Source organism: Cydia strobilella, chromosome 3 (assembly GCF_947568885.1).
Source record: "Cydia strobilella chromosome 3, ilCydStro3.1, whole genome shotgun sequence".
NCBI classification, from domain to species: domain Eukaryota; kingdom Metazoa; phylum Arthropoda; class Insecta; order Lepidoptera; family Tortricidae; genus Cydia; species Cydia strobilella.
Window position 1 is genome coordinate 10,953,031 of NC_086043.1, and position 12,795 is coordinate 10,965,825.

Sequence of the window (12,795 nt, forward strand, 5' to 3'; positions counted from 1 at the left end):
ACAGACAGACAGATAGACGGACATGGCGAAACTATAAGGGTTCCTAGTTTACTACGGAACCCTTAAAAAGCTGTAAGGAAGCTTAGAAAAATACTGAAAAATAAGAGGAAATTGACCTAAAAGTGGAGAAAGATCCACTGTTACCCTTCCCATGTGTGGGTATAGAGGATCACCGTCCGATTAAACGAAACGGTAAGAGCTGCTGCATTGTTTGAGCCTTTATCCATTAAAATATGTTAAGTTTTATGATATATGTGCCAAATTTTGATGATATCCGTTGATAATAACTTTTCAGTGCGACGATGATTTTTAACTGAATTCTTAAATGAAGATGTAACTATATGAAATATAATGTAATAACTAATGAAACTATGAAATATAATATAATAAAATATTTAATATGTAATTAATCGTGATGTAAAATGTAATAATATGTAATCTTCAATCGTAAGGTAAATTTAACAATATTTAATCTCCAATCGCAATGTAAAATTCCATTTTAATGTAAATTTAATAATATTTGATCTCTTATCTAATGTGAAATTCAATAACATGTAATATATTATTATTTACAACGACGGGACTTAATCGCGTAAAATAATAATGAGTAAAAATCGTGAAAGTTTAAAACATGTAATATAATCTTTAATTGGAATGTCAAATTTAATATATTATGTATTGTAACCTATAATCGTGATCCTTAGCTACTTATTACTAATTACTTAGTTAGTAAGTTACGTAGGTAAGAATGTAGTTAATTAGTGAGTATTAAGTTGCAGGGCCCTATCCTACAGGGTTCATAGCTGATCAAAATTATTATGTAACATCTTATTATGTACCTATGAAGGCAATAAATGACTGAATACTAACCGACTTCAGAAAAGGAGGAGGTTATCAATTCGACCGTATCTTTAAATATATATTTTCCTTAGAACTCCGTCATTTCTGAATCGATTTAGAAAATTATTTTTTTGTTTGAATGTTGTCCTTTCACAAAAACTGGAGAAAAACGGGGTTAGGGGTAATCCACTCTCCCTTTTTAAAAGTTACCTTTCCGATAGGAAGCAAAGAAACTGGGAGATTACACCAGTGAGGATGAGAAAGTGTTTTACGGTGTACCCCAGGGTAGTGTGCTCTATTCTTGATCTATATTAATGATCTCTGTAATATGGCTATCCCTATCACAAACTCTACACAACCCGACTTTGACATGGACTTAAAGATCCACACATGTAATCTGACACACCTAATTTGTAACTGCCCAACTATCGAAAAAGTAGCACACACCAAATATTTAGGAGTAATTCTAGACGCGAAATTGGTACCCTCACCTTGACTAGGTAATTACTAGACTTAGAAAATAAATTTGGATTTTCAGGACGCTTAGATATATTGTACCTGTTAAAGCCACTAGGGCTCGGAACCGGGATTTTTAAAAACCCCGAAATAGCCCAATATTTTGAATTTTTTTATGCTCATTACGTAGGACTGAATCATGTATTTAGGAAACAATTTTGCATTATTAAAACGTCCCATTAAAAATGAAATTATAAACAAAAGAACGAAAAAGAACGTAATAATACCGGTATTTTTGTATGGAGCAAATACCGGTTTCCGACCCCTGAAAGCCACATCCTCATCGAAACCAAGGAATGTTCTAAACGAAATATATATATATCCCTTGTGCAGTCAATTCTGGTTTACTGCATCCCTGTCTGAGGCGGTTTAGCGAAAAGCCGTTTTATTGACCTAGAAAGGGGTCAGCGCGCAATACTAAAGGTCATGTATTTCAAAAAAAATTACATTTTCCACTGAACTTTTGTATCAATTGAGTGATGACAGTGAGGAAATTGTATATTTTACATGTCACTCTAAAAAAACACAAGAACCTTGTATATAACCCTAACTACAAAACTAAAAGAGCGATAGTCAATGTAGTCAGCACTGCACACACCAGACCCACCTTTGCGAGTTCGCAATTAAATGTAAAATCGGCTCATGTAAGTATCAGAGTTAACAGAACACTGGACATTTATTCAAAACTGTAGTATGAATGTAAGTCAACCATCACAAAATGGGTAAAAAGTAAAAACCAAAACTTACGAGTGGATTGAGGACTTTCTGCGTTAAACAACAACACACAAAAAAACACACACACACAAACACACACACACACACGCACACACACACACACACGCACACACACACACACGCACACACGCACACACGCACACGCACACACACACACACACACACACACACACACACACACACACACACACACACACACACACACACACACACACACACACACACACACACACACACACATCTTACTGGTATTAACCCTTGTGTTGTAAACGACTATACATATAATTAAGTTCGGTTTATTTTACTTAGTTTACTTTTGTTTGATTTAATATTAAATGTTCATGTTTACCCTAATTTTATTTAAATAAGCAACGCCAAAGTCTGTACACAATAACCTGTATAATAACCTATTCTGTATAATACTTAAGGAAGAGCGGTGTCTCCCAACACAGGCAACAATTTGCTTACCGGGAGGCATTATCCCTTAGATCATAAACATTGTGCATTAAAACTTAGTTCTGATGATGGGATCCGTGAGGAATCTAGGGAACTCAAATCTTATAGGCATATATATATAGCGATTTTAGTATTTTCATCAACAAACCTAGCATTTTCATCCAAAACAGTGCTATTTGATGAAGTGGAACTGCTGATGATGACCAGAACGCATATTTCACTATTGGCAATTTGTCCTCTTTGTTATGTTCGCTAAGCAAGTAAGTTCTGAAGGAACATTTATATTAAGATCTAGTTCTGATGATGGGTTCCATGAGGTCCAAATCTTGATAGCTTCAGATCCAGACCTTGAGCATTGATACGTACCCGAAGCGCAAAAATGTTTAGTGACATGACAGTTCGGCCTGACAGGAACGAGTCTTGCAAAGTGATGCATCACTCATAAGAAAAACAAAAAATTGAAAAATAAAATAAATCTATAAAACCGACTTTAAAAGGGATAAGTAAAATATCACCCCGTTTTATATGCGCCAGCAACTAAAACATTTGAAGTCGGTGCCAAGCCAAATAGTTAATACCGGTTATAATATATACTGGTTCTTATTTTCTTATCGAACTACACCAGGGTTGGCATTCGATTTGATGGGGCGTTGACGCTTTTAATTTAGTAGGTTAGGTTCCAAGTAGGTAGCTATAAAAAATCGTTTTACAGCTACGTAGTAACGTCATGAGCGCTTACCCCTGTACAAGTAATATTAGCAATAAAGTTATTGCAAAAGATCCACTGTTACCCGTGATCCACTGTAACCCACTCTTCCCTATGCGTATAGATGTTGAGGAGTTTTCCCTCAATCCCTCAAATAAAAACTTGAGTTTTTATTACACGCGATAATAATAAAAATGTTGCTTAAAAACCTAAGTGAAAAAACTTAACGAAGAAGACATATCGCCAAACATGAAATAGGTGTCGTTGAGGTATTCCGTTCCGGTCATCATCAGCAGTTTCACATCAAATGTCACTTTTCTCAATGTGAATGCTTAATTTGTTGATAAAAATACAAAAATCATATGTATATTATGTATGCCTATAAGATTTGAGGAGTTCCCTTGATTCCTCGTGGAAGTCGTCGTGGATCTCATCATCAGACCTGGATTTCGGCATGGGACCAACCTTGAATAACAAAAAAAAATTTCAAAATCAGTTGAGAAATGACGAAATGACTATAGGTACAACAGAATTGAGGTTCTCAATTCTGATATACTTTTGAAATTTGAAGTCGGTTAATAATTGTATCTTGCTTCGAATGTGAGAGTGTAACGACTTTGGTAACGACGTTATTTAAGTTTTTTTTAATTCAAATATATTTAACCTCTTTGTTAATCAATTACATAATGCAGCCTCTGCTGAGTAGCTAATAGTCGATGATTGATAATGATATTTGACATGTAGTGTCACCGTGTGAATTGTCATGTCTCCTCGTAGCTAAGGAGGAATATATGTACTGCAACTACTTTGTGTAAAATAATAAGGTCACGAGGATTGTAATTTGTTCACTACAAAATGTCGAAGCTGTCGAAATTGGACGAAGACAAAGGCATTGTTTATTGTAACCGCGTGCGTCTCGGTAATTGGTATGAAGCTTCCAAATTGGAGGAGGTGAGGTTATTCTGTTCGTTAGTAAAACGATAGCCGCTTCGCGTTGCTATTATTTCGTTCTGTTTCTCGAAAGGGCCTTTCCTGCTGCTCAGGAAGGTTTTATTTCTCATTAATCAGTCGATATCTACGAGTAAATTAAAGTAAAATTGGATTTTTGGTATCGTGAAGGAAATTATTAGAGTAAGGCTGTGATCGACGACACAATAATGTTTCCACCACACCAGCTCGTAAAGCCTCTCTATTCTTTAAATACTGATGAAAAATGTAGCATATTTTACCCACAAGAGAGCCAAAGTAGGTAATTTGAAGTAAATTTTAAGTTATTTCATTATGATGGCTGGTAGAATTGACTAAAGTAATGATTTTCAATGATAAATAATATATAGATTACTAGCGACCCGCCCCGGCTTCGCACGGGTAGTTCAACTAATTTACATAAAACCTTTACAAATCTATATATAAGGTGGTGAAAAAGGGGTTGAAAGTTTGTATGGAGATCATAAATTTTTTTGAGTGCGGGACTTGAAACTTTGTACAAAGGCATATTATTAAAATACTAGAAAAGTAATATTGTCTTCGGTTACCGCGATAGTTACTCATGAAATAAAACTATGAAAACGGATTATATCGCGTATATTGAATTTATAATACATCCCGACGTTTCGAACCCTTTACAGCGTCCGTGGTCAACGGGTGACGGGTGAAAATTCAATATACGCGATATAATCCGTTTTCATAGTTTTACTAGAAAAGTAATTTTAGCGTTTTTGAAAATTCATCCCTTAAGGTGGTGAAAAAGTGGTAGAAAGTTTGTATGGAGGTCAAACATTTTTTTAAGTTCTTAGAAAAGCATTGTATAAGATTCCAAAAAAGTTATTTCAACGTTCTTAAAAATTCAACCCCTAAAGGGGTTAAAAAGGGGATGTAAGTTTATATGTGGTACAAATTTTCTTTTAAGCTAGGAACTTGAAACTTGGTAAAAAGGGCATTATATTAAAATAGACGAAAATTGATTACAATACACCGTTTTTGAAAAGTTTGTATTAATAGTTTCGGGACCGAATATTTTTTTAAATAGTGGACTTGTAAATCTTCTAAGAGGGTCGAGAGGGATTATATCGGGAACAATTTTTTTCAGTTAGGGTCTTGAAACTTCGTAGTTTGTGAAAGACAAATTTCATGCGTTGTATAATTATTAACAAATGATTAACCGTCCCTACTGATATCTTTTGCTGCATAATGTTCTATATTATGCTCATGTAGAATATATAACCACCAACATACAAATCCAGGCGTACGAAGTCGCGGGCAACAGCTAGTTATACATATAAACCTTCCTCTTGAATCACTATCTATTAAAAAAACCGCATCAAAATGCGTTGCCTGGTTTTAAAGATCTAAGCATACATAGGGACAGACGTACCTACATACAGAGCGGAAAGCGACTTTGTTTTATACTATATAGTGATAAATAGTAGATCCCATTTCAACTTGGCGGCTGTTTCAGCCACGTCAGCTAATTGGGTTTTGGAGTGTAGTATAGTGTTTCTGATGCGATCGGTCAACTTCACGCCGAGAATACTACGCTCCATGGCGCGTTTACAATGGGCCAGGCGCCAGGCCGCATAGCCAACATGCCAATGTGTCACTATCATCAAAACAATCATCATCATCAGGTCCATTTCATCAAATTGGTCGTTTTCGAGAGAAAATGCTCAAGTTGCTTATGAAAACCCCCAAATCACCATACATGTGCCTTTAAAAATTGAGGAGTTCCCTCAATTCCTCAGGGATCCCATCATCAGATCAGAACCAGATTAATATGGGACCAACTTGAAAGTAGCTCCTTTCGAACAAAAAAAGAATTACTCAAATTGGACCACGGGTCTCGGAGTGATCGTGGAACATACATAAAAAAAAATAGCCACAACCGAATACAGAACCTCCTCCTTCTATGAAATTGAAGTCGGTTAAAAATTACGTGAGGTATATCAAGAAGTTTCATGACATAACAAGTACCCATCAGTTCATTTAACTTGATCAATCCATTTTTAGTACAAATTGGATACATTTCGGAATCAAATGAAAAATGGTGACATGATGCTTGCGAGATACCGGAAGATGACTGAAAACCTTAATGCAGCCACCGTCTTGACTCAGTCTACGGGAACCACTACTTTTGGTGCCAAGATTTCATTGCTTGCACCTCATGTATCAGGTTAGGAAATTTCAAAAGTATGCTAGACGGATGTAGATTCTTTATTTATTGGTATATATTGTGGATATCCGCGTTTATGAACGGTCGCTATATGTACGTAGTATTTCATGCGTAACCAACATTTTTGGCCGTCATACCCTGGCTAACTTTCAGTGAAGGACCAACAATTCAATTCTAAGCCAATTCATCCAAAATCCTATTTCTATTGCGGCAATATTGTTGTGATGTATAAAATTTACTTAATGTAAAATAGTTGTGAAATAAATAGCAATAGGGTTTTGGATGAATTGGCTTAGAATTGAATTGTTGGTCCTTCACTGTAAGTTAGCCAGGGTATGACGGCCAAAAATTTTGGTTACGCATTTTTTTCACAGCGAATATTTCCGAAAATATTTACTTATCATTCAACCTACGTTTTAAAAGACCTATCCAACGACACCCCACACCATGGTTGAAGCGAATAAAAAATCACACCTTACTGACGTTGACAAGAACGTTTGTAACCTTAACCTGCATGATGCTGCAGCATCACCTTCAATTAGAAAGACACCTAATTCCTAAAAGGATTGATAGATTTAAGCAGTTTCACATTGTATACATATAGATTATTTTTATGTTTTAGAATTAATAGCTATTTTTTATTTCTTAGTTTTTAGGTATTTATCATTAATGTTATTTGTACTAGTTGTAAGTTGACATGTAATTATTTTTTATCCAGGGTGTATGTTATTTTTACTTAAATAAATAATAATTTACCGGTTTCACATTGTATCAGACTCTTAGATGTTCACATTTTAACTTAGGTTTTTAAATTTTCTATGGCAGAGTAACTATATTGCAACTACATCCTTTCAGTTTCAGACACTCCCAGTGTGGAATATAAGGGTCTCTTCTTGGGTGGTCGCATTTCGGCTGATGACATAATGTACTCACAAGACCTCCGCGATGGATGCTCGGTGGTAGCTCACCAGGATGTAGTGCCACAAGAAAAACACACCTTCGTGATAACTAGTGCCGATTACTGCAATCGGGAACACGAAGTTTTGAAGTTTAATCAGGAATTTCTTCTAACTCTCTCTAAAACAGTAAAGACAAAGGTTATTATAATTACAAATTTGTATAGGTATTTTTAGAAACTTTTTGTCTTACTGCATTGCCGACTAAGTAACCGTTAAGCCGCGTATCCATTAGAGCAGCCTCGACTTGAAACAAAACAGCCTCAGTTTGAGGCTGCTCGCCCTGAGGTATTGGCTCGAGGCATGTTACGGATCAAGCTGAGGCGAGACACAATTCTGTCCATCAAATGCATGGCGCGGAATGAGGCTCCTTTTCACGGCAAAAAACGGACAAAATATGCCTTGGCTCGCGGCGACGATTTTGCCTCGTGTCGCGGCGTGCCTCAGGTTGAGGCAGCGTTTTCACTTGCGTTTTCACCCGCTCGGTCCGCGGCTGCCTCTAGTGGATACGCGGCTTTACAAGGCCTTTTGAGCGTCCATAAAAAGTGATAAAAATATATTTTTAATACAATTGCTCAAAAAGTGCTACTTTACGTAGCTGTTTAGCGTGCGGAAAGATCGTTTTCGCGAACTAGTGCTTTATAGTTTTAAATTTTTTTTAAATTTACACTTGTTCCAATCCACGACTACTTATTGATGAGTGTTATATTAGTTTCATTTAAACGTCGTAATCTACATAAAAACCTACTGTTAATGTAAGAATATGAAAAATATACATATTTCATATTTTATTACTTACGTCTTCATCATTATAACACGTTTATTTTTAGGGTTCCGTACCCAAAGGGTAAAAACGGGACCCTATTACTTAGACTCCGCTGTCCGTCCGTCCGTCTGTCTGTCTGTCACCAGGCTGTATCTCATGATCCGTGATAGCTAGACAGTTGAAATTTTCAGAGATGGTGTATGTCTGTTGCCGCTATAACAACAAATACTAAAAAGTACGGGACCCTCGGTGCGCGAGTCCGACTCGCACTTGGCTGGTTTTTTTAAATATTGAATATTGAAAAACCGTTCTTAATAAGTTGTCTGAATGGAACAGAATAGCTATGGAAGGTAGAGGTAGGAATAGCTGCCAAAACCCCTGTCAAAGAAGAGGCGTTTTTTTCTTACTGCAAGCTAAGTTTCCAAAGGAAACATTCGATATTGTTTTTATTCCTTACTTGTTGTTTTTATTATTTTTTCGCAACTGTATTAAAAAACTTTGTTCGATACATGTGCGGAAATGTCATTCTTTACTCGTCCCGAGTCTTCTCGGTACTCGAGCAGTAATAACATACTTTCCGCACTAGCATCGAAATGTACTATTTCACCACACCCCTTCGGAAAGGCTCTCTTTATTTCTTGCAATCAGTGGGCTAAGTTGCATATTATTCTGCAACTTTAGTAGTAAAAAAGTAATTTTCCCCTCACTAGCTCGGAAAGTTGTCGTTTATCCTTCAATACAAGCGGGGAAAAACGCGTTTTATCCACTAGTGGGGAAAGTAATTTGACCTTGGATGGAGCGTGTGTAGCTTGACAGATAACAAAACGTAAAACGCTCATGATAATGGTTCGTTCGATATTAATTATCATTAAATAAATGGTATGAGAATCTAATAAAAAATACCAAATTTAGCTTTATTTAATGATTTTAAGTCATAAACCTTAAAATTCCATAAGAAACGTTTTTGTGTTTATAATGATGTTAAATATAATTCTGAACGCACAAGTTGAGTCGATGCAATTTCAAAACGCATCGTTGACATTTCATACATCAGAAATTTCAACATTGTCAACAATTTTTTTACTTAAAACCTTTTCTCACCGACTCGCGTAAAAATACACAACTTCCAGAGTTTTCTGTTATAATATCGTAAAGAAATTAGTGATTCCAGTGATGAAGATGATCTAACGCCTGTGGATGTTGCACTTTCCTCGCTTCACCTATAGAATCCTTTCGCTTGCTCATGTTTCAATTCTACACTCGCGGGTAAAATACAACTTTGCACCCTTGTATAACAAATAACTATTATTGCAAGATTTGAATTCTTTTCTTAGCTAGTGGGATGACCTTTTAAGTGATGATTTTTCATGATAAATATTGAATAACATTAATTTTGTAATATTTTAGAGCTGCAATTTTTGCAATTTTTTTGCTGGAATCTTTCGCTTGCTTGGCGTCTTGAAATTAGCAACACCGATTTCGGGAGCAAATTACTATTAAACAAATTTCATATATAAGTATCGACTTCTGGAAAATCAGTTCTAAGATTATTATGAAAATAATTACCAACTAACTACTACATTATTTTAGCCCCTTTACGTGAGGTTCGACCCAAACGCAATCCCAGGTTTGTGCGGCAAGTTTCCATTGTTCCTGAGTGAGCACGCGGTGTCAAGCACGCGCTGGCGAATCCTGCCGGCCCAGAGACCTAACATCTCTCGCTTTGAACAGGAAGGGAAACCAGTCCCTGTAAGCCTACTTTTGATTTGTCTTTTTATAAATAATATTTTTTAATTAAGTCATTGGTATATGGGACACGGCAGGAAAGACCAAATTTTAAAGCAGTTTAACTAGGGAATTAGCTCCAACGGCTCCAACCTACGGCCGTCCATCATTATTGGGCTACTATTTACTCTAATATGTATGTTATTTTTCTGTCGGTAAGTGAGATATTGAGTTATTATATGTTTTCAGACAAACAAATTAATAAAGTTTTCAAACCTGTGTGGCATGATACATCTAGACGTACTCTTTAAAATTCACCACTCTCCCCCTCCCTCCACCTGACGCTACACCCACCCCCCCACCTTGAAATGTGTCCCCGTTGGTGGTTTTTGTGACATTCTCACGAAAACTATAATAAATATCAAAAAGTGTCAAGGACAGAATTAATCCTCATTAAATTTGGAACAAAAAAGGCTTTATGTGTTTTTGTATAAGTTGGACGGTATTCAAGCTATAAGTACTTGTATAACCTTAAAATTACAAAATAACCATACTCGTTTGACGACGTGCATTATATTTTCACAACGACTAGGCGGATTTTAATGAAATATACCTGAAATTCATCGCAGTGAAGCCAGCTATCAAACAAAAGAAAACACATTAAAATCGATTCATCTGTTTCGGCGCTACGAGGTCACGTAGACACACAAATACCAAAACATAATTCAGGGAAATTAGCTTAAATTACGGCATTATTAATGGAAGACTTTTTTCAATTGGAAATATTGAGATGTGTACGTTATAGACCAAAGTTATTTTTCATCAACCCTCCCCACCCGTCCCCCCGAATATAGTTATACACATACGTTATCGTTATACACATAGTATGTGCTTATATTACCACCGGGTAATAATCGTAGGTTCACCCTCGGTTATGCTGTATAAAATTCGGTCAGGATTCTGTTCATATACAGACAATTGGTTAATAACGATATTCGCTGACTTTAAAAATATTTGAAGACGATGTATTTTCAAAATGGCATAACGTCGTCAAATGAAGGAGTCTAAGAATAAGTTATAATTCATTTGAAAGAGCATATTTACTATTTACTAAAAACAAACTAAATTTGGCGATATCGTAAGTTTTTTTTAAGAAAAGTTATCCTAGGAATGAAAAAAAAAAACGTTAAATTAAAAAAAAAAATGCATCTTTGGTGACAGATTGCACAAAAACTATAAGTGATAGCACTATAGTGTGTATAAGAGATTGATAGCAAATTTATTAGGAATCATTTAGTTACTACACACTTTTTCTATATCTTGAACGGTTTCCATAAAAATGGAGAAAAACCGCGTTTCGGGCCCTTTGCGGTGTGGGGGGTGACACCGAGGGGGGAGGGGTGGGGAGGGTTGATCAAAAATAACTGGTCTATAACGTACACATCTCAATATTTCCAATTGAAAAAAGTCTTCCATTAATAATGCCGTAATTTAAGCTAATTTCCCTGAATTATGTCTTTGGTATTTGTGTGTCTACCTGTGACCTCGTAGCGCCGAAACAGATGAACCGATTTTAATGTGTTTTCTTTTGTTTGATAGCTGGCTTCACTGCGGTGAATTTTAGGTATATTTTATTAAAATCCGTCTAGTCGTTTTGAAAATATAATGCACGTCGTCAAACGAGTATGGTTATTTTGTAATTTTAAGGTTGTACAAGTACTTATAGCTTGAATACCGTCCAACTTGTCCAAAAACACACAAAGCCTTATTTGTTCCAAATTTAATGAGGATTAATTCTGTCCTTGACGCTTTTTGATATCTATTATTGTTTTAATTTGTTTCATTTTCCCATACATTGCTTACATAGAATTCCTTAGTTAACCCGCGCAAATACCGTTTTGATGTCAAAGAACTGGATTTAGTCCAGTAAGTTGCTAAAGCAGTAAATTTTTATACATATACGTACTTTGCTTTATGGGTTAAATATATACAAATATAAAAATTTGGCAATACGCATGTGACGTCTATGGGCTTACTCATTCCATGTATATATAAATACCGATAATTGTGTCGACAAGATGCCAGGACTATTTTTATAGACGCATCGGCTTAAATTCAAATCATATAAAAGACTTACTTACTTATTTCATTTTTAGGTAAATGAAGACATTATAATAAATCATTGCGCCACCAATATTAATTTAGGCGTGGACACCGGGAAGTGGGAAACGGGATTCTACGGGAAAGTAAGTCATTAAAGTCGAGGAATTTAATTAAGATTTGATTGGTCCTATTTAAATAAATGCCAGGAATTAATTAAGTGCGTCATGTTTTGTTACAGATTTACGCTCCCCTGATGAAAACCTGCTTAGACGTGTTTGGGCGCGAATTGCCGAATAACGTTTGGCATATTCACATTCCCATCTCCAAAGACTGACTGACTTTTTAGTTTTTTTACAGCGTATGCATAGCAAATGAAGTAGGTACATCATGCTGATAACTTGCTCAACATTGCCCACCAGGCCACCATGCCCAACATCGCCTGGCTTCAAAAACAATGTTTTTTTTACAAAACGGCTGTATAGCGGCGCGATTCGGCAAATGAATTAGAGATTCACTAGATATGAAATAGTAAAGATATGTGACGTCCCACGGGTAAAGGTATCTTATGGCGGTTGGCGCTTACGCTATTATTAACGCCGCTCCAATTAATATTGGGAGGCGCTTACGTCGCATAGCACCGCAATAATTTGCGGCGCTATGCGACGTAAGCGCCAGCCGCTATAATGTACCTTTTGCTGTGGAACGTCACATATCTTTACTAAGTATTTTATATCTAGTGAATCTCTAATTCATTTCTCGAATCGCGTTGAACATCTAATTACTAATAATGAAAGAATCGCTACCATTATTAGGAATAAGATAA

At 36.0% G+C, this 12,795-nt stretch overlaps 1 protein-coding gene across 1 annotated transcript in view; it reads left to right on the plus strand.

The window, feature by feature from the left end:
• The window catches only part of LOC134755858 (cilia- and flagella-associated protein 161), a 28,480-nt gene extending 16,156 nt beyond the window's left edge, over positions 1–12,324 (plus strand). Inside the window, exons 8-12 of the mRNA XM_063692491.1 lie at positions 6,260–6,422; positions 7,278–7,519; positions 9,735–9,893; positions 12,026–12,115; positions 12,211–12,324. Of these exons, the coding sequence (XP_063548561.1) occupies positions 6,260–6,422; positions 7,278–7,519; positions 9,735–9,893; positions 12,026–12,115; positions 12,211–12,306 (750 nt within the window). The 3' untranslated portion in view covers positions 12,307–12,324. The remainder of the gene's footprint in view (positions 1–6,259; positions 6,423–7,277; positions 7,520–9,734; positions 9,894–12,025; positions 12,116–12,210) is intronic.
• Positions 12,325–12,795: the final 471 nt, after the last annotated feature.